Source organism: Sciurus vulgaris (assembly GCF_902686455.1).
Source record: "Sciurus vulgaris genome assembly, chromosome: X".
Lineage (NCBI taxonomy): Eukaryota > Metazoa > Chordata > Mammalia > Rodentia > Sciuridae > Sciurus > Sciurus vulgaris.
The window spans coordinates 120,485,917-120,509,551 of NC_136471.1; the positions used below are offsets into that span (position 1 = coordinate 120,485,917).

Genomic DNA, 23,635 nt, shown 5'->3' on the forward strand with positions numbered 1-23,635 from the left:
ACAATCTTCTGCTGTTTCCTCTGTGATACACTGGTTATCCCAGCATGTATGACATGCTAGTTTTAGAAATGCAAGCCCTAACCTTGGCCGTGTGCTGGTATTTTAATAATTCATCCCACTAAATTCTCTCACAAAACTCTACAGGCTAGGTAACCTCAATACATGGCAGGTAGGACAATAAGGACCTAGACAGCTAAATATATCAACCATGGCCCAACAATTAGATCCATGGCACTCAAGGTCTCCTATTGAGGTTCTTATTTTTTCCCTTTGAAAAGAAGTTTTGCAGTAATCACAAAGTTAGGGAAGCACAGGCCTAGGCACCAATAAATCTTAGGTCCTTATTTTTCTGTTTAACCATCTTATTAGTTTAAATATAATAAATTTATTATCATTATTTATTTAAAGATTTCTTTTATTTTAATTTTAATTTATTTAAATATTTAATAAATATTTGAATAAATTGTGATAATTAATTATTATAGCACCTCAATATAATTCATCATACTGTAGATTTAAGTCACTATGATTTCATACTACTCTTCATGCCTCAAGACATGGCTACCCAGATTGATAAGGGTAGAAAAGTAAGAACCACCCTGCAAAAAAATCTCACATTGAAATATGGCCAGAAACCAGAGGGTTTCACACAAAGGCATGGATTTGCAAGGTGGGGGCGGGGAATAACAACCCTATAAGTTTTTCTATCTTCTACTCAAGTCTCCACTACATGTAGAAGCAGATTTAAGTGGCATAAATCAGAAAATGATAATGGGAACTGAATGAAATTCTCATAAATCACGTTACTAAGTATAGTTACATCATAGATGTGGAACCCAATTAAACAGATGGCCACATGCTGTCAGAATCATCCCCTAATCAATAAAGATGTTCATTTTAGAAAATCACCTCAATTTTTCACTTCTTCAGTGAAGCAAAAAGAAGGCAGTTTGGGCGGGGGGGGGGGGGGGAGTCTCAGGAAACCCAGTGGAGAAATGTGTAAGAAGCTCCACCTGTCTTAATTTGTAGTCCAGAAAATCAGGAAGGGAAGGGGGGAGGAAACCACCCAAAGGATTCCTTGTCAAGTTGCCTGGAAATCGAATTTACAATGAGAGCAGTCAGTGGTCATTAGGAAAATAGAAACAGCTTGAATCTCTTAATTAAATACAGCTTCAAATTGTTCATTTTAAAACCCCTCTGCCCATGAGCTTTCTAGAAGCCATTGGTTCACCCTGAGATGGCTTCTTCCTGGTAAACCTCTGATAGAATCAGCTCTTTCCAGGCAAGAAAAAAAGGCAGAGCAGGGGGAACCCCTGAAGCTGAAACTATTATTAGACACACTAAGTCCTCAAAGAAGCAGTAAGCCTTCAGTGGCATTTGAAAGTACGTGGAGAAACAAGGGTAAAGGGATTATCTCATTGCTTTTTCTTGCATAAGAGCAGATCTGGTTCTGACATAACTTTCCTATATACATATATGAATATACCAAGTGAATCTCACCATCATGTACATGTACAAGAAATTAATTAAAAAACAACTATGGGTAAATGGTAGAGGGAAGGAAGCAGGGCGTGGGAGAGGGAAGGGGAAGGAGAGGTACTGGGTTATGAATTAGAACAAGATATATTCCATGCTCTTATAATTATGTCAAAATGGGTTCTACTGTCATGGATAACTAAAAAGAACCAATTAAAAAAACAGCTGATCTCACTAGACTGGCGATACTGCTAAGAATTAATGAAAATGAGGAACAATAGAAATAGTTGTGTATTTTGGAGCACCCACTTTGAAAAACATTTGGAGTTATCTGGTAAAGATGAGATTTGCACACCCTAGCAGTCAGTAATTCCACTCCTATGTCCATACACTATCTTATTTCAGGAGATGAGCAAAGACTATTCTGAATATTCATAAGAATATTCAGAGCATTGTTCATAAGAACAAAACCCTAGAAGGGTGGGGGATATATAGGTCTGCCAATATCAGAACAGAGAAATAAACTGAAGACACAGTCAACCAATGGAATACTATACTGCAGTGAAAAATGAATGCCCTACAGCCACACCCTACAAGCTTGCATCTTAAAAATAACATGTTGATTGAAAATAAACCATTGCTCAGGATTTTATATAGTGTGATACCAATTTTATTATGCTCAAAAATTTTATGCATTATTTAGGGATATCTATATGAATTATTAAAATTTTATTTTAAAAAATAAGGGAAAGATAAATACAAAAATCAGAATGGTGGTTACCTCTATGGTGAAGATGAGAATGAAATGGGGATGGAAACAGTAATTGCAATGGTACTCTGATTACAGAGTTCTGGTTCTTTGCTGAGTGATGGCTATGATCATAGGTTTCTTATATAATTTATAATTGACATGGGCCAGTGTATTATACAAATTCTTTTGCATGTACCAAACATTACATAATAAAACACTTCCTTTTCTTCTTATTTTTCTGTTGTGTTGTGTGGTACTGCGGATCAAACCCAGGGCCTCATGCATGCTATGTAAGTGCTCTTTCAGAGCTGCACACCCAGCTCCAATATTGACTTTCTTTTGAAATAAGTCACCTAAGCAATACCCCATCACTTAATATATTATTCTAAATATTATTATAATTACTACATTTAAATAAATAGTATTATAATTTTAGTTAAAATTAACATCTCAAATATCATAAGTTCCCAAGTAACATATGCAGCTTAGAGCTTAGGACCTTAAGAAAGCAACAGTATTTTCGTGATAATGAATATTTATATAGTAAGGAGTGACATTCAAAATATTTAACAACTTATTTGGTTAAATAAATTAATGTAGAAATAAAAAATTAGCACCATCTGCTTGTTTTCCTTCTGTTCATTATTCTCACAGACCAAAGTCAACAGACTTTTATTTCCAAATGTAGCCACAGGAGGGCGACTCCGGTTGTGAGCAGGCACAGCCCTTAGGCTGTGGTCTCTGACCAGGAAGTACTGTAGGGACAAGGAGCAGCTTGAATGACGTAACAGCAGGCTGGTTCTGGTTAGAGAACAGACATAATAAGATACCACACAGAGAAGGTGTTGGTGTTGTTTAAACACTTGATAAGTTGGGGATGTGAACCATGCAGATCAGTGGGGATTTGTCCAAGGCAAAGAAAGCCAGTATAAATACCTCAAGGGAAGAGTGTATCAGACATGCTCAAGGACTGTGAAAGAGGCCAGTGTGGCTGGAACTGAGGGAGGGATCGAAGAGTAGTAGGAGTTAAAGGCAGAGAGATAATCACCTCTAGGCTAGAGTAAGCATTTACCTCTTAAGCTAAGATAAGATACTGATTAAAAAACAAAAACTTTGAACAAAGGAGTGACATTTGATTGTAAAACTTAATAAAATGGATGCAATGTCGTACTTAGAATAGACTAAATCAGAATGAGGACAGAAGCAAGGAGGCCAGCAAGAAGGCTATTACCAGGGTGTGAACAAGGATGATAAGTCCTTTAAATTCTGTCCCTGTGTTCAACAGAGTAGAAATGTGATTGAATTCATGAGATTAGATGTTATCACCAATGCAGTGAGTGAAAATGGAGAACAAAGGTGAACAGAATAGACATGCGGGCTGAGCCTTGGGGCATGCTGCCATAAAGAGGAAGGAAAGATGAGGAGAATTCAGCAAAAGTTTGAGCAGGAGTAACCCACCTTCCCTGCAACAGGCCACACCCAACTTAAATGAGATGTTTGTCATGTTCATAGATGTCTTCATTCTTTTACTACAAATGGATGTACCTCTCTGAACAATATACAGAATTGTTCTGCATGATTTCCAAACTCATTTACATGATATCACACTTCATATAATTTTCCAAGTTCTATTTTCTCATAGAACCTAGATTTGTTAAATTCATCCATGTTGATACATGTCTCTTAAGGTAATCAAGTTTTCACTGCTGTGTGGTATTCCTTTATGCGAATGTGCTATATTTGATTCAAAGTGTTCCTGCAAAGGGACACATAGGCGATTTCCCTTCTTCTGCTACTATCAATAACGCTTCTGTGAGGATTCTTACATGGACCTCCTTTTGTCTTACCTTGCCTTGTATGAGAGTTTTCTGAGGCAGAGAACTCCTCAAACTTAAGCATACATTAGAATCACCTGGAGGTTTTTTTAAAAGCAGATTTCTGAACCCCACATCCAAAGTTTGTGATTCATAGGTCTGAGGTAGGACCTGGAAACTTGGATTTCTAACAAGTTCCCCCATGATGTTGCTGCTGCTGGTCCAAAACCCAAACTCTGAGGACCACAGCACTGGGCCACATGCAGTGATGTTCACAGCTATGCAGGCACCCTTTTGGCTCCTTTAGATAATGTCAAATTATCCTTCAGTATGTGACTTTATTGCCAATACTGGGTACTGTCAGACTTTTAATTCATGCCAATCCTGATATGTAATACTTTTGAAGTTTATCATGGCATTTTTGATTACATGTATTCAATGCATATAAGTAAAAGGTATCAAGACATAACATTTTAGGGAAAACCAGGACATTTTTCATGCTTTTTTTCTTACATACAGTTAGTCCCCTCAGGTTGTACAGTCTGCCCAATTACCTGTCATTTTCCTCCTCAATCCTAGGAGAGTGTGGACAAAATCAGTAAGATGATTATGAGAGGAAAGTGAAGGCATGCTTTCTTTTTCATTACAAACTTCATTATAGTTTTATTTCCTGTAGGGTTTTTTTTTAAGTCAATGATGATGTGAAGCTTAAAAATTTAATAAGACAAAGGAAGTAAGGAAAAATAGGTATATAGAAAGAGAAACAAACTTACTTCATCCACATACCTGGTCACTTTTGGGTGGAAATAAAGAATGCCCTACACTTCATCATAGGCATGGAAAAGTTCTTTTCATTTTGTCCAGATTAAAAAGATGTCAAAAGGTTGGTACTCACGGATCTGGTTGGTAGACGCACTATAGAAGGCATTGACAGTTGTTGGATTTGTAAACCACCTGTAAGAAGATAAACAAATGCCACAGGGTGATCATCAATATCCAGGCAGGAGGGTGGCGCAGACAAACATGATATGGCTGGATTTATTAGCCGATAACCATAGAACAAGGGGATCTTGGCCTGGGAAAAATTATTACCTCAGTAGGGCTACTGCCTGTTCAGTGAATAATCTTACCCAAAGTTGAACATGTCTCAATGAGAATATATTAGTATACCTGGTTATTCACTGTCACTAACTTAACAAAAAAGTCAGCACCAGTGCTTCTGAAGAAGCTGTAATGAGAAATTCTAGAATCTGAAGGGCTTTCCCTTCAGATGGAAACACTGCAAGAAGCTGATGCTTGCCAGGCCCTGTTCAATAGATCAACGGGATAGCTACATTTCTATGCTGCATCATCTCTGATCTGTCCATTCAAAAGTTTTGGATTGGCGATAACATAGAGATTCATTTAAAGAGAGATGATTAAGGTGCCACCATGTTACCCAGAGGGTCTGCCTGCTCCAGTGGAAAGCTTACTGATTTTAGTGGCAAAAAAATTAACAACTTGGCCTGTCTCTATCACTAACTAGCTGTGATGGGGGTTCAGTGTTAGCTATAAAGTTAAGGTAGGATATCTTGGAGGTTCTTTGCAGTTATAAATGGTTTACAACTTCATCTTAAATTTACAGGTTACTTACCTCAGGAACTGCAAATTTTTTCTCTATAAAACATCAGATTGTACACATTTTAACCTTTGTGGGCAAAGAGGCAAAACCAATGGTATTATATAGATATTTGATAGCAAATTTTCTGCAAATTTTTATTGAAGAAATTCAAAGTATAATAGTAATTTAGTAGGTTTTTTTGTAATACAGGACTATTATTGAGAAGAATTGAATTATTTTGTGGTAGGATAACATTTTGCTTAATTGGGCTTCAAAGTTATTGATTCACATCATCAAACCAATCTCAAACATTTATCTATAAAATCATTCTTGACTCATGAGCTATAGGAAAACAGGCAGCAAGCAAGATTTAGCCCACGGGCTGTAGTTTGCCAATCCCCAACTTAGATGCTTGCAGGTTTCAGTCACTGCCCTTTATAATTAAGACCAAACAATTCACCTTAAGCTAAATTGTTCACAATTAAACTTTTATGGGACTGGGGGTATATCTCAGTGGTACAGTGACTGTGTAACATACATGGGGCCCTGGGTTCCATCCTTAGTACCACCAAATAAAACTTGCATAAATTTCCTTCAAAGCAATCAATTTACTCATTTATGTCTAATAAAATAATTATGTCAGTCTAATAAATTTACTTCTATGAGGCTAATATGAAACTGGTAGGAAACCCAACTATTGATCCACTCATACCTTCTGCCACCTATAAAGAAGTCTATGACTATGTCATCCTATTATTATCATTATTATTAGTGACATTCACTAAGCACTTAAGTTTTACCCAATAGTGAGTGACTATAGAAAATATTAGTCTGTTTCACAAATGAGAACACTGAGACTTAGAAGCATCATATACTTGCACAATATCTAGTCTGTCTAACTTCATAGCACTTCTCTTTTCTTCACATGGTTTTTATTGGTGGATTATAGTTGTACACAATGATGGGATTTGTTGTTACATATTCATACATACACACAATATAACAATAAAATTTGGCCAATATCACTCCCCAGCACTTCCCCCTTCCTCCCTGCCTCCCACCCCTTGGTCCCTTTTCTGTGCTGATCTCTGTGATTTTTAGGAGCGCTACCCCTACCTTTGTTTTCTTTTTTCCTCTCTAGCTTCTGCATATTCAAGAAAACATATGACCTTTAACCAAAAAAGTTCTCTTAAGCATTATATTATACTGGAGACATTTCTGGAAATCAAAAAAGAGGGTGCCTCCTCTCATATCAAAATTAAAACCTAGACTTATTTCCATCAAATGCATATTCTTTTCCCTCAAATTTAGGGCCAGTAAATCAATTAAGCCCTAGTGTTTAATACAAAGTGGCTGGCTGGCCCACTTTCCTGAGGAAACAAGTAGAGGGAGACCATCTTTACTGAAATAGACTTGCCTCCTGTAGTGATCCCCAGAATCCCATGAATATGTTATTTAATATAGCAAAAAGAACTTTACAGGTGTAATTAAGGTTAAGGACTTTAAAAGAGTTTATTCCAGACTATCCAGGTAGACTCAACCTAATCACTTGAGTCCTTAAAAACAATCTTCTTTGGCTGGAATGAGAGAGATGCAACAGAGGAGGTCAGAAGAAGAGATATTGCATATGAGAAGTCAGGAGATTCAGACAGTGAGAAGGATCAGATGTACTTTTGCTGCTGGCTCTAAGATTTAGAGGCCATACACAAGGACCATAGAAAAGGCCACTGGGAACTAAGAGTGGCTCCCAGGCAATAGCCAACAAGAAAGTAAGGACTTCAGTTCTACAACACAAAGAACTGGATTCTGTCAACATTCTCAATGAGCTTGGAAGGAGATTTTTCACAGAGACTCTTGATAAGAGTCCAGCCAAGGGGCTGGGAAGATAGCTCAGTTGGTAGAGTGCTTGCCTTGTAAGCACAAAGCCCTGGGTTCGATCCCCAGCACCCCCCAAAAGAAAAAAAAAAGAAAAAATCTGGGTTCAATCCCCAGCACCGAAAAAAAAAAAAGAGTCCAGCCAAGCTGACACCTTGATTTCCACCTTGAAACTCAAACCAGAAAAACCAGCCAAGCCAAACCAGATTTCTGATCTATAGAACTATGAGATAAATCTGTGTTGTTTTAAGTTTCTACAGTTGAAGTAATTTGTTACAACAGCAATAGGAAACTAATACTTTGCCCAAGGAATCCAGTTTTGTAGGTTAAGAGAGTCCAGACACCTCTCAGCATGGTTTCTAAATATCATTCAATTCAATCATAATATACACAAAAGATTACATGTAGTCCTACACTGTGTCCCTTCTCTTCATAGCCTTCCCCTCTCTTTCCAGTTAGCAAAGGATAAATGCGTTTGAAACAGCAAATGAACTTCTGATAGACAAAGGTAGACTAAACAAAGAAAGCAAACAACCAATTCCTGAAGTAGACCCTGCTGAGGACTTCTGAAGCTTTAGCAAGAATGAGTAAAACACCTTACCTCGTATATATGATCTTACCATTCCTGATCCAGCAGAGCTCCTATTGACTCTAGGGCATATTTGGAGCCTTGATTATCCCCAGAGCTAATATTAAGCAGCTGCACCAGTAGAGCCTACCAGTTGTTGATACTATTCTTTCTTCTGTTTAGTGCCTATGCCAAACCAACTCTTCAAAATTCCATACAATTCCTTTATTATGTCCAAGTTTATTATATATTTAGTTTTACCATTTTCTAATGCAAGTTGACCTGTGCTAGTTTGATTATGTTTCCAATTTTTTTTTATTTTCCTCCCATTAATATATGGAGTCTAAATTCCTCTCCTTTTGTTTATAGGCCAGCCTTAATTATTCACTTCTGAAGAATAAAATGCATTGGGAATGGCAAGCATTCTCTCTCTCTCTCTCTCTCTCTCTCTCTCTCTATCTCTATCTCTCAGGAAACTTGTTCACTCAAGTTTGTTTTTTTTTTTTTTAATCAGCCAACATGTTGTTAAGAAGCTCAATGTACATGGAGAGGCCATATGTAGGTGTTTCAGCCAGCATCAACCACTGGACAGAAGAGTGGCAGCCCTTCCCCATGACCCCAGCCCCAGCCACTATCTAACTGAAACTACATGAAAAACAATGTGTAAGAACCACACAACTGAGCCTAGTGACCCCCAGAAGCATGAGTGATAAAAATAATTATTGCTGTTTTAACTCTTTGAATTTGGAAGCAGTTTGTCATGCAGCAATGGATAACTGGAACACTGAAAAGTTGACTGTCTCCAGATTAAGTCCTATCCAATAGGTTGAATCTCCCCAAGAAAAATGATTGTTTGCCCAAAATAATAGTTTAAAAAATTATTGAATTGGGCCAGGTGTGGTGGCACATGCCTATAATTGCAGCAGCTCAGGAGGCTGAGGCAGGAGGATGACAAGCTCGAGGCCAGCCTCAGCAACTTAGGGAGACCCTGTCTCTAAATAAAATATAAAAAGGGTTGGAGATGAGACTCAATGGTTAAGTGCCTGGGTTCAATCTCTGGCACCAAAAAAAACAAATAAAAAATACTAAATTGGAATTTTTTAAGTGAAATGTACAGTTACTAGTTCCCTATGGTCCTCACCATTCCTTGTTGTTTATACTTATCTAGGTCAGTCATTTGTTCAGTGACTGGACCCTGAAAGCATTTTAGTTTGCAGAACTTATCTCCCAATATGATTTTAAGCTCCTTATGGGTTAAAATAATTGTCCATATGGTACATTTTGAGCAGATAATCACTTGATCTATTAAGATGAGTTTATTATGTTGTATACATCTACCTTAAAAAACAAAGAAGATTATTCAAGTACTTTAAATTATTCCTACTATGTCTTTGTGATACTCCTGCACTCTGTGTTTGGTGAAGAATTTAATGGATCAGGTAGGAAGAAGTCTTATATAAATTTCAAATCCCAAAATACATGGGGATGAAATTATACTAGACAATAGGACTAATGAAAAAAATATAATGCCAAAAACATTTATCTGAAGAAATAACATTGGTACTTCAATTTCTTTGAGCCATATACAATAGATATACATTAGACTCAAGTTTCACATTTTACTTGCCAACTCTTTTTTTTTTATTTTTTGGAAGGCAGGTACTGGTGATTGAACTCAGGGGCCCTTGACCACTGAGCCACATCCCCAGTCTTATTTTGTATTTTAATTAGAGATAGGGTCTCACTGAATTGCTTAGCACCTCACTTTTGCCAAGGCTGACTTTGAACTCTCAATCCTCCTTCCTCAGTCTCCCGAGTCAATGGGATTACAGGCATGCACCACCACACCCTGCTTACTTGTCAACTCTTGAAGATAACCTACAGAATATGTAATGGGAAAACCACTGAGTATCTATTAAATTTCTTACTAATATTTTGTAGTTTATGTAACTCATATTCTGTGCTACAGATGATTTTGCAAACAAAAATTCTGGGCAGAACCATAATTTATGGAGACATTCAGTGCATTTTTAAATGTATTTTCCAAAATATATAGAAAGAGAATCTGGGCATGTTTGGTCACAGTAGAATGAGAATGAGTTAATAGGGAAACTGGCTTAAAATCATTTCTGTCAAAGAAGAGGATCCTGAGGGAAAGAAATTACTCTTGACTCAAGCCAAGCAGTAAAATAAATCCTCTATTTTTAAGCAAACTGATGAAGTGACAATTCTAAGAACCAACCCCTAAATATGTACCTTCAGGGATGACCACCCAATTAATTTCATTCTTGCTGACATTTCCTATTGCCTTAGAAAATTCTTAATGCATATTAGTGCAGCTAAAATGAATTCCATGAGAATGAAAGATAGAGGATATTTATCTCCTATCCCCACAAAGAAGTAAAATGTTATTTCAGGGCTTTGTGGAAATATAATCATGATGTGCTCTTCAAAGTATAGAGGAGCTACTCCAGAATCATCTCCACTTGATTAACTTATGAATTTCAGACTTTAAAAATGTCAATTAAAGCCAATGGGTGTCATGAAACTAAAATTCCCCACAATTCCTCACAAAGACCAGCCAGATATTTAGGAAGGAAAGAAGAGAAGGCGGGAGGGAAGGGGAGCAAGGAATGGAGGGAGGGAATGACTCTCATATCACTTTGCCATGAAAACAGGTTAACTTTCTTAATGTTGTTTTCCCTGAAATAGATACAGTCTGAGGAAATAAGAATCACAAGTATTATACCTATATTCATTCTTGGAGGATTTCCCCCAAACATTAACCAATTTAAATATCCTTGTGAAAAAGGTAAAGTCAACTTTCCACATCTACAAGTCAGAAAAAAAAATCACTCAATATGCTCAGACTTTCTTCTTCTCCTTATTCTCTAAACAATACAGTATAGCATCTATTTACATAGAATTTACATTGTATTAAATATTATAAATAATCTAGAAATGCTTTAAAAGATATGGGAAGATACACATAGGTTATAAGCAAAATCTACTCCATTTTCTATAAAGAACTTGACCATCCTCAGATTTTAGTATCTGTAGGATGTCCTGAAACCAATTCTGCATAGATTCCAATGAAAAACTGTATTTGTTTTCCACTGATGGAGGAAAAAGAACTATGCAAATCAAACAATTTGCCTAAGTCCACAAATTCACCCAGCATTTTTCCAAGGCATGAATAAAATATTAGTAATAGTCAAGAGCATTAGAATCTGACAGCCAATCAATATTTTAGGATACTGTTAAAGATGACACATTTAGGAGTTTTTCAATTAGGAACACAGGCCATGCTACATATCCAAATGAATACCGACATTTTGAAATTGAAGAAATAAATTGGCATCATATCCAATATAGAGGAGTTCCTGCAAAAACCATAAAAAGTTACAAAAACACTGCTTGGGAAAGCCTTGAATTTTCCACAAATTCAAAAAAAAAAAGTTTTTTAACTTGTCTGAATTAGATTTTTTAAAAGGCAGAATGATTTGTGTAGATCTGTAACAATCCTACTATATGTATATGGTGATAGAGATATTAGAAATCATTTGCTGAGGAATGGGATATAGCTCACAGGTAGGGCATTTGCCTAGCATGTGCAAGGCCCTGGGTTTAATGCCCAACACCACAAAAATAAAAATCGCTGAAGTCTTTGGATTTTGGTCATCAGATTTCAGAGCCCTAAATCTAAAATTTCTATTGTGTAGTTTAGTTTGAGGATGAAACAGGATAGGTAGATTAGATATAATGTGATAAGAGTAGAGAACCAAGGGCAGTAGAACACATATCTTTAGAACAATATCTATCATTACCAAAGAAATTTTAAAGCTATCTGCTTTCTTCTTTTGTGCTTTTGTTTGGAGTCAGGGATAGGTAGGGGACTGATTTAGCTTTAGGCCTATTCTTCAAGTGAATAACTTACAAGTAACTTCATAGGTGTATGTTGTACAAAAATTTGAAAGGCAGAGGGCAGGGGTGGCCAGATGGGAGCATAAGAGGGCGTAAGCCTAGCCAGGGTACAGTGGACTAGGCCTCTAGAATCCAAGACAGAGTAGGGAGTTGAAAGGGATTGTAATAAGAGACAAAGAAAGCATCAAAAGAACCAACCAAAGAACTGGAAACTAAGTTATCAGTCAAGGTTAAAAAGTGAACTATTAGGGTTAAATCTGCAAGCTTTATCACCTAAAAATGGCCAACTTGGTAGAAAACAAATGGTGAAAACACAATCTGAAATTTAAAAAGGAGATCCTGAAACTGAAAGTCATACAAAGGCTAATAAGCACTCCACACATCCCTGGCTGAGTAGGAAATTAGGTACATGTACAGGGGAGACCAGAGAGAGCCCAGTGTAAGGTAAATTCCAAGGCAGATGGAGTGCTGGCTGTGACTTTGAAGGCACTCCCAGCCTACACACAGAGCAACTGGCAAAGGGTAGAAGCCCAACGGGCTGGAGGTGTATGAGCATAGCTGTGCTCTAATCACTGGCTGAGCAATAAGCTGTGGAAACACAGGGATAATCACCAGGAATAAAAAATAAGAACTAAAAAACTGAGCAAAACATCCACACCCACTTAGTACAGAGGATATAAATTCTGCAGTATAATTCCAGCAGTCACTCTACAAAAGCCTTAGAAAAACAAATCAGAATCCAGAGTTGCTACATCATCTAAAATGTCATTTCCAACAACAAAAAAAATATGTTGTGCAAAGAAAAATGTGTAAAAGAACCAACCAATAGAAACTGACTCTAAGTGAGCCCAGATACTAGATTTGGCAAAGATGTGAAAGTGGCCATTATAACTTAGTTCAAAAGAGTTAAACTATATTCAAAAAATGATAAATATGATGACAGTGACTCAATATATAATCATCACAAGGAAGCAGAAACTACAAAGAAAGAAATGGAAATTCTGGAGTTAAAAAACGGATCAATAGAAATTATCCAACCTAGAGAATCAAGAGAAAAAAAAAAAAAAAACACAGGAGAAATGGGTGACATTAGAATAGAATCTAGTCCCAGGAGCCAAAAGCACCAGAAGGCAGAACAAAAAGTAATCTAAACCCGGGCTGAAGAATTTCTCCATTGTAAGCCTTTTATTCAGTTGTAAAATAGGGGTAACAGTACTTATACCTCCCAGAAGTGACATGAGGATTAAATGAATTAAAAATTGTAAAGCACTTCCTGGCACATTGTAAACACACAATAATTGGTAGCTGCTATGACCATCGGCAGCAGCACCAGCAGCACCAGCACCAGCACCAGCAGCATCTGCTCAAGGCAGAAATGAGAGCTGGTTGGCCCTGGGCCCAAAAGTGTTTAAGGAAACTACCCTACCAAGAGGGAATATTCTTATAGACAGGATGAGAAGAAGACAAAACTGCTATTCAATAGAAACAATAGCTCTGAGTTCTTTGATATCCATCTCACCTCAACAAATATCTTCTAGGTGCTTCAAAAATATTAATTTTTACATGTCTAATCATACTCATTTCTAAAGTATTTATTCTTTTTTTACAATTTAAGTTTCCACCTGAGTGTGAAAATCTAGAGAAATATTTTTGCTATATATATATATGTATTTATAACTAGACCTAGAAATAACTTTAATATTTTCACTCTAATAAGCCTTCTTCCAAAATGTGTTGATACTAGGAATGGGGGACACATAATTAGACTGAAGATCTGAATCATATAATATCAGAAACAAGAGTTTGCAAAACATGACAGATTTTGCTGAAACAAAATAACTAGCAAGCCAGCTACTTTGACTTGAGGGGAATTACAAAGTTTAATCTAAAGAGATTCCACCTCCCAAAGTATTTATCTATTTCACTTTTTTTTTCTTTAAATACTCACTCTGTTTTTGGAACAGCTTTTCTTAGCCAGACGAAATCAGACTGTGCTAAATACTTTCGGGTTTGCAGAACGTTGCCAAAGTAGTCCGATTCTGAAAATTTGATCTGAAAAAAAACAAACCATGACACATTGTTGTAAGTGAAGATAAGAGATGACTCTAAAAATAGATGTGAGCACACGAAGTAGCAACCAGCAGAGAAGCTATGGCCCTTGCAGCATCTCTCAGCCGTTACTGGTTAACCCAGGATTCACAAAGCCGTGAAATTTAATCTCAGTGATTTTCTTTTAACATAAAAAGCTCAAAAATCAATATGGTCATTTCTGGATCACAGTAAAAAAAAAGAAGAGAAGCTGCAGTCATTGACAATGTGTTCCATTTACTTTATAATTGAAAAATCTACTTTAACTTTTACAGAACATATTATCTTAGGTTTGAAATTTGTTGACTCACAAGTTCTTGATCTTTTCTAAAATGTGTTCTTATTTATTTATTACCTAGGATTTTTCTAATAACATTCAGTTTAGTCAGCTGAAACCTCATTTAGCTTATAGATGATGATTTAGTCAAATGTTAAAATCCAATTTCCTAATAATCGGCATTTGTTCATAAAGGAAAAGAATGAAAGTAATTCAGAGACCTATTTACCACCCTAAGCACAAAGAATTTACCAGAATAATTTGATTATTAAGAGAATTTTTCCATTAACACAAAAAAGGCTCTGGTCACTAAAAAATAGTGAAATTACAGAGGAAAATCATAGATTATAGTTTGCATGGGAATACAAGAAGTTGACAGCTCACAATAATGTCATTTATTAAGATAGGAAAATGGACATAATTATTGTGTTCCTTTTTTCTTTCTTTCTTCTTTTTTTTTTTTTGTTTTTTGGAAGGAAATGGCAAACACTTTCAATCCTAATACATTTCATCTACAAAGCCAGCAATATTTAACCTATATATTGTAAATAATATCTGTACAGCAATAAAAGCAATAGCTGGTATTGATAACTATGCTTCCATTTTAAAATATATTACCATGTCAAAAATTAGGGTAAAATATATAACTGTGGCAAATAAGGAAAGCGCATTTTTGAATAAGTGAAAACTAAGAGTAATCAAATTATTAGCTATAATTTTTTTTGTAACCGTAAGCCATAATTTGTCTTCTGTTTTTTTCTTTTCCTGGTGCTGGGGATTAAACATAGGGCCTTGCACATGCTAGGTAAGTGCTCAACAACTGAGTTATATCCCCAGTTCAAACCATGGTCTTTTAAAATTAAAAAAAATACAATAAATGCATATACATGAAACCCACAGGTGTTGCATTATAGATGTAAAAAAAAAAAAATATATATATATATATATACACACAACTTAATAGTTACAGATTTAATATGTTGCCTATTTATTGGTCAATATCTGGCTCACATTTAGCTCCTCCCTAACATAGAATGGGTATTCATGGTGACTATGCATACTTACTTTGTCCACAGACAACATCTGTGTCTCAACAAGCTTTCTATCTCAACAACCTTAAAAATCTTTCAAGGGGATCAGATATAAAACAAGATGTAAAACAATTGAAGACACACAGAGAAAAGCAGGAGTGAAAAAGCATCAATTCCTAGCACCCTTAATTGTTCTACTTGGCCAATAAATTATAAAGATGCAACTTTAAATTATCCTTTTTTTAAAGTGCTTGAGCAGGGAAGGGGGAGGGCTGACAAATAAATCATGGTATATTCATGGAAAACAATATAGTGACTTAAATCAAAGTTCTGTATGCATGAACATGAAATAATCTGAAAAATAAGGTGAATAAGGCAAGATGTATGATAGGATTTAAAGTTTTAAAACATGTGAAACAATACTATATATTACTTATGGACACAAACCTATATAGCAAAAGCATAAAGAAACACATAGGAATGATTAAGATTGATTTCACAATATTGCTTATATGCAGGGAAGGAGACAGGTAAAGAGGAAGGAAATTGGATCAAGGATTAGACACTGAATTTAAAATGTATCAATTTTATTCATTTAAAATGTATGTGTATTCTGGGCACAGTGACACATGCATATGATTCCAGCTACTTAGGAGGCTGAGGCAAGAGGATCAGTTCTAGACAGTGAGATCCCCCTCTCAAAATAACAATAATAATAATAATAAAATTAAATGTGTGTGCAGGTATAAAGGCTATTCAATAATATTTGGTGAAGATAGATGTATTCAAAACATTATTTTACATACTGTCCCAATGTTAGAAATAGTAATAATAAACAGAAATCTTCTAATTGTTATTTTAAGATAGGGGTTTTCTCTTAGCCTCAGAAGAAACATAGAAAGCATCTAGTTTTAGAAAATAACCTTAACTAACAATCCTAAGACATTTCTGGATCATATAATTGAAAGATGTGTCAAGTTGGGTGTGGTGGTGCACACCTGTAATCCCAGTGACTCAGGAGGCTGAGGCAGGAGGATTGCAAGTTCAAAGCCAGTCTCAGCAAAAGCAAGGCACTAAGCAACTCAGTGAATGTTGGGAGAAATCCTAGTTCTTGGCTCGCAGCGGTTAATGTCTCAAGTGTGTAAACTTGCAGAGAGGAGCATTCCGTTCTGACCACCTAGGAATGTAAACAACTGCCCCAAGTTGACCTAGTGTTACCAAGGGAACCTGTATAGGAGCCTAGTGGTCTGATCCCCCGTGGCACATTGTGATTGGGCAAGAAACTTATAAAATGTATACCTGTTCCTGCAATAAACGAGTTTGCAGGCTGCTCACCACAAGCCTGCTTCCACCCAAATCTTGGGGTCTGGGTCTTGACTCCATGGCCCTTACCTGCAACTGAGCTAGCCTGGTACCCCTACAAGTGAGACCCTGTGTCTAAATAAAATACAAAATAGGGCTGGGGATGTGGCTCAGTGGTTGAGTGTCCCTGAGTTCAATCCCTAGTACCATAAAAAGAAAAAGAATCCATTGTTCAAACCTGAGCTTTTTTCAGCTTTTTTTTTCCAAGATAGCTCTTCCAAGACCTTCAGAATGTGATTGTAACTCATAGAAAATTCAGATATGTTTTTGGGGTTCAGAAGATTGGGACATTCTCCCAAAAGAATTTCTTTCAAAAATAGAAATTATTTTTTTGTAATATCAGTGAAGTCAAGTTTTACTTTTCAAAGACTTTGCTAATTATGATACTTTCCTGTTCCATCTAAAAAACAACACTAACTTGACATTAAGTTTGGTCCATAGACATTAAAGATAAAACCATCTTAGAACTTCCAATGAAAAGAATTCCAAGTCTAAGAACACTATAAAAAAATGTTCTACCATACCCACAAAAATAATGATGTGGAGTAAAACTCAACAATAACACAATAACAATTTGCCATAGCTTATGTATGTTTAGAAAAACAATTGTTATGTTGTTTTAATTATTAAATTGTGAATATTTGTTATTTCTTAGATCTATTCCACTTATGTCATGGAAACCACAAGTAGTGGGAATCAAATCTTCTGAGACAAAAGTGTTTGGAGGTAAAAGGAGTCAGTCATTATTCACAATGATAGGAAATAGGAATAAGGAGACTATGGAAACAGGCAAAGCCACACAGCCTAAATCATTTGGTTCCCCAAGGCAATGTTATTTTCATTGGTTCTCATAAGAAACTCAGTGATTCAACAGAATGAGTACAGGGAAGAAGGAGGAGAAGATAAGAACTAGAAATTGGAATAGAAGTAGTGATTAAATAAATCATCATATGGTTTACTTAATGAAATATTATGTAACTAGTAAAATAATGGTAAAAGGCTATGAAAGACAATGCCAAAATAATGTTAACTGTAAATATCAGTATAAAATGCCATATAAACAACAATTATAGCTATACAGTAAAAGACAGAACAATATATTCTTGGGGAAATATGCATTATTATGGTCATGTACCAATGTTATGTGTACTTTTTATTTCCTTTCACTATTTCCCAAATATTCTCCCATGTGATAATATTTTGATAAGTTCAAATATTTCAGTAGGCTCTTGTATGAGAAAAACACTCAAAACCCAGCAACTATAGGGAAAGTTATGTTTGTTATTATAGGTATAGCAATAAAAATGTGCATGAATATTTAAATCACTTCTTATCGCCAAAAAGAAGTTTAACCTCTGTAAGGGACAATAATTAGCTCAAAAGCCTCTTATCCTTTCAGTTACTGGAAAAAAATCTAGGTCAAGTTGTTGACTTTCAGTCAATTCCATCTCTTGACCTTTCAACAGAGTGACCTTTGAGGAACTAATTAGGTTCTCATGTCATTTCTTAGGAACAGCTTTCCAGATTATAAAATTCATGGGAACTTGGATTTCTCTTCTTGGAAATTCTGTCCTGGATGCCAAGTACCAAAAGTCTCATAATAAATGGAAGAAGGAAGTTACTACTGCCCCCCCCCAAGAAAGGTAAGAAACACAGAATAAGGAAATATGTTTGGCTTCTTTGTAAGAAATTACACATGCCAATGGAAGTACACATTCTAATACACCTCTCCTTTAACTTAAATCATTTAAACATATCTAAATATCTACATATCTAAATATCTATAAAAATGTTATATGTTAGACACTCAGATAATTTTCTGACTGCTTAATGGAATCCAGATGCTGTATTTTCCTTATTTAAACAGCAGAGTAATATGCAAAACTGGTGTGTTTAAATGGCTTTGCTCATAAATGACTTGTGTGCACATAAAATACACACAGACAATTATAGACCTCTAGTACCTATTCTTGGCTCTCCAATGCCACAGAACCAGGAGTCACTTGAGAAACATGAGGGCAATATTGTTCTGTTTGTTTTGTTCTCTGCCAAATTGTAAAGAGTTATTTTCATATTCTGACAACCTCTTTTTCTGGATACTTCCATCCAAATATCACCACAGTCTTACATAGTAACATTCTCCATCATTTACATGCACACACACACACACACACACACACACACACACACAATGTTTCTGTGGCTAGAACAGACCAAGGCCCACCCCAGAGAATATAATGTGGGTTCACATAATATCTATATACATATACATGATATGTATACATATATGTATATATGTGTATATTGCTCATAACATTGATCTCTGAAAATTTACTCATTTCCAAGTCCGCTAAGTAAGTGGAGGCCAGCTATGATTTCTGACTAGAAGCCCTACTGCAATTCTCCAGTCGTTTTCACAAAAATGAATGAAGGGCCTAATTGTGGTAGTTATTTGCCTATAATGACTCAGCTACCCTTTCACTCTGTTCGATAATGCTGGGGAGCCTGGGAATCTGAACATTCTGCTTCTCAAACTCCTTTGTCAATTGATTTCCTGCCCATTGAAGGCACTGGAGGTAAATCAGTCCTCTCTCTGTTCCCCATCTCCTCCTTCCTTACAACAATGACTTGGGAAGAATGTTTGGTTCCCTCCTCCATAAGCCCGTAGCTCTGGAGTGGCAGTTCCTCCTCTGCTTTCCACATCCTCTCTTCTGTGCCCCAAGGCCCAGGGTTGGCATCTGCTTCCTAAAGTTATGAGTCTCTAGTTTACCTCCCCTTACCTATTTTTGTCTTTCAACCTATCTTGTATATTAAATCCCTGTTCAAAATACCTAGTGTGCTTTTTGTTCTCCTGGTTGATATGGCAATCTTTCCAAAATTGGTATAAAACTCACTCTTGAGTCTATTTACATTAAGGATCAATGAAATAGAATACATATTTATAAGGCAAATTTGAAAACAGATTGGCACCTTCCTTTTTAGACTAATAGGCTTTCCTGCATGCTGATATGAGTTCAGATAAAGGGCATTTCCTTTCTTGTTCTTTACAAAAACTATAAGAGTATTGTTGTGCAGAAATGCTTTGTGGGGCATCTCAGTTTACCTTGTCATCCTCAGAGAAAAATAAAATTCTCTGATTCTTTTGCACATTTGCCTCTCAATTCTTTTTTATTTGCTCTTCATCTCCATATGAGCCCAACTTCAGTTTTCAATCTTTCTCCTTGACCTTCATCTGATCCATCACCTAATCTCACTCTTCTTTCCTTTTATATTTGTACATGATGAATCATATCTTCACCAGTGTCAAATGTAGTACACAGCTTTTCATTTGTAACAGCCTTTCATGCTCACAGCTTATATTACCAGAAATTTCTCATAGGCCCTGAATAGTCCTTATCTACATGTCTCTTAAAACTGAAAACACAATCCTATCATATACTAGCAATACTCCAGTCCTTTTGCTATTAACCTTAGTGACACTATTACAGTCTATCACATCATTGTTTATCCTATTTTCAGGTTGGGTTTTATTCATCTCCTCTATCAGTTTCTGAACACAAATGTCTTTTTACTCCAAGTATTTGGATTTTGTTCACTATTAGAAACTCTTGGGTGTAATCTTGTCTGCTTTGGCAATGAGTCAGATGAAAGCCATTTCTTCACAAAAGTACTTAAAAATCTTGGTGTCTAATGGCTTCAGCTCAGGCCCTGGAGAAATGAAGAAGCATATCATATCCTGTTTGGTATCTGGTTTCTTTTCACAAAAGATACTGCATTCAATGAGTTCTTAAATCAAGTCTCTCAACTTAGACAGTCACAGACTGCCAACAAAACTTGATCAACCGAAAATTGTGAGCGAGCCCTAAATGCTACATGATTTGATTAAAGCTTGGGACTGTTCCATCTGTAAAGCCTTTTAAATCAATTTGAGGGACCTGGATACTGCATGAGTTAATTCATGATGATTTTTCCGAACCAAAATAATCACCTATCATAAGTGTAAATTGAAGATGTCATAGCTAATACTTTTATTTGTGCTTATGTGCCAGAGTCAACTCTAAACACTTTAAATATGCTATTTGATCCTCACAATACTCCTATATGGCAGGGATTATTATCATCTTCATTTTGCAGATAAGGAAACTGAGAAACAGAGATGATCCACAATCTACCCAGGGTCCCAGAGATAGTAAGTGGCAGACCAGGGATTTCACTGCATGTAGCCTGTCTCCAGGGTCCATGTTTATAAACAATATACCAAACTGCCTCTTCAACTTCCTCTTCCATACCCTGACATGGCATATTTGCCACTTGCACACGATTATCCAGGCTCTCCTTCTAAGGTACTTCATGCTCTGTTGATACTCTTCTTAGTAGCAAATTTCTCATATTGATCCACAAAGCTAATATATATGAGGAGCCAGACATTGTACGAGGTGATTTCACAATCATATAGTCTCATCTGCCCACTAATACTAAGACTTGATTATTATCTCCTGTATCCAGATAACCTGCACAAGATCAAACAATTAGGAAGTGAGGAGGCAAAATTCAAACCCAGGCCCTTGTCTCCAGGCTCCTAACCACTTGACAGTATGGCATCCCTTCTGCCATTCTCCTTCTCATCTGCTCTGGTAAAGCTGATTACAACCAGAGTTTCCTGAACCCATATTTCAGTCCCGGCTCTGATATTCTGTATAGCACCAAGAAGATCACTAAACTCTCTGAGTCTCTATGTCCTCTGCAAAATGCACATAGACATCTTCTCATCATCACTGTATGGATAAAAGATAATGTACAGGAATGTGTAAAGTGCTTCAATATTTTTAATTACCATATAAATAATGGAATTTTCAGCATCATCAAAATGGTGCATAAGATAGGCTGTCTGAGCTTTAAGATACTGGAAAACAGAATCATTTCCATCCAGAGCAACTGGATTGACACTTTGTAAGGCCATATCTTGGAACCCAATGGAGAAATTTTTAAATGAGAGTTTTCTCTCACTTTAAATGCCCTTATAAAATTCTGATGCTTGTCCATAAACTCAGACTAATTACAGATATGCCACTTGTTGAACCACAATTTCAGGAAAGAGCTACACCTCAAAACCATAGTTATTTAAAGACTACTTTTTCAAGAAAGCCTAGTGGATGGTAAAAATAGGTTTTTTTTCCCTGTGAGGAAGAAAAATTCTTTATCAGAACTATTTATATGAAATAAAATAACAGTTGTTGTGATTAGAAAGGCATATAATAAATATTTCTACTATAAAATACATGCTCAAAAATATTGGAAAAAGAATTATTACTACTCCTCATCAGTAACTTACTGCAAATATACAATGCAACTCACAATAAATTATAGAGTCATATGTATATGCACTTAATTTGCCAAAACAGTCATAAAGTTTAATGAAGTTAATGGCCATTAGGCAGATTTATTACTATTCACTTAATATGAATGAAGCAAATAAAAAGTATTTAATATAAACAAAATGCATTTACCATTAGAACATGCCTACTAATTGTAAAATACTCGATTTGTTTAATTCTTTCCTTTATGATCAAATTAGGCCAAATTCAAGTCCATTTTCTTTATGGTATTCACTCAGCTATGCATTCTTTCTGACATGTCCTTTATTTGGAATCTGCTCTAAATCTTGTGATACGCCTGGCATATTCAGGTTCATATCTAGCCAAGGAATTAATCAAAAGTTGGTACTTTCTGGCACCATCAGGTTTAATTGCTTGGACTTGGGTTAGTTGAAAGGCATAAGGCCAGTAAAACTTGCCAGGAAAAAAAAATACAGTAAATTTAGCACTTACTGCCTTGAGGTCTTCATTAACATGAGTATCATTCATTATAAACTCAGGATAGCCAACTTTTGCCAAAACAGCTCTTGCCTATAAAAAAGAAAAAGAAAAATGATGTCAGAATTTTAGCACTTAAATCATTAATAATCACAGGATATAGGAATGCAATCTTCATCTGAAAACTCCATTTACTGAATATCTACTATATGCAAACCACTGTAAAGGACAAAAAAAAAAAAAAAAGTTAGTTCCCTGCCCTCAATATGCTGAGAGGAGGAATATTCCAGAAGAAGAAACAACAAACAAGTGAAGGCAGAGAGGGAAAATATCTGTGAACCATACATCTGATAAGAAGTTAATATCCAAAATACATAAGAAACTAAAATAACTCAAAAAAGTAACTGGATTTAAAAGTGGGTAAAGAATCTGAAAAGACATTTCTCAAAAGTAGATGTATGCAAGGATGGTGTTGTGGCTCAGTAGTAGAGCACTTGCCTAGGACATGTGAGATACTAGGTTATCTGATCCCCAGCACCACATAAAACAAAATAAAGGTATTGTGTTCATCTATAACTAACACTATTTTTTAAATGTAGATGTATGCATCTAACAGGTATATGAAGAAAATGTTTCAATATCACAATCATCAGGGAAATGCAAATTAAATCACAATGAGATATTACCTTATATCTGCTAGGTTACTATTATCAAAAAGACAAGAGCTTAAAGTGTTGGTGAGGATGTGAAGAAAAGAATCCTTGTTGCTGTGGCAGAAATGTAAATTGGTACAGTCACTATGGTGCAGTATGAAGGCTGCTCAAAAAAATTAGAAATAGAACTACAAAACAGCAAGAATAGATCCAGCAATAAGATCCAGCAATCCCACTCCTGGGTATATATCCAATGGAATTGAAATCAGTATGTCAAAGAGACAATGGCAAATGCCATGTTGGTAAATGGATGGAGTTGGAGAACATCATGCTAAGCAAAATAATCCAAACCCAAAAAACCAAAGGCCAAATGTTTTCTCTGATATGCAGATGCTAATTCACA

The 23,635-nt window shown here is 35.9% G+C and overlaps 1 protein-coding gene across 1 annotated transcript in view; it reads right to left on the minus strand.

Moving 5' to 3' along the window:
• PHEX (phosphate regulating endopeptidase X-linked) overlaps nt 1-23,635 on the minus strand; it is a 180,934-nt gene that overhangs the window by 34,195 nt on the left and 123,104 nt on the right. Inside the window, exons 13-15 of the mRNA XM_079122866.1 lie at nt 22,595-22,672; nt 13,957-14,060; nt 4,937-4,995 (exon numbers count right to left, since the gene is read on the minus strand). Coding sequence (XP_078978992.1) covers nt 4,937-4,995; nt 13,957-14,060; nt 22,595-22,672 — 241 coding nt within the window. The remainder of the gene's footprint in view (nt 1-4,936; nt 4,996-13,956; nt 14,061-22,594; nt 22,673-23,635) is intronic.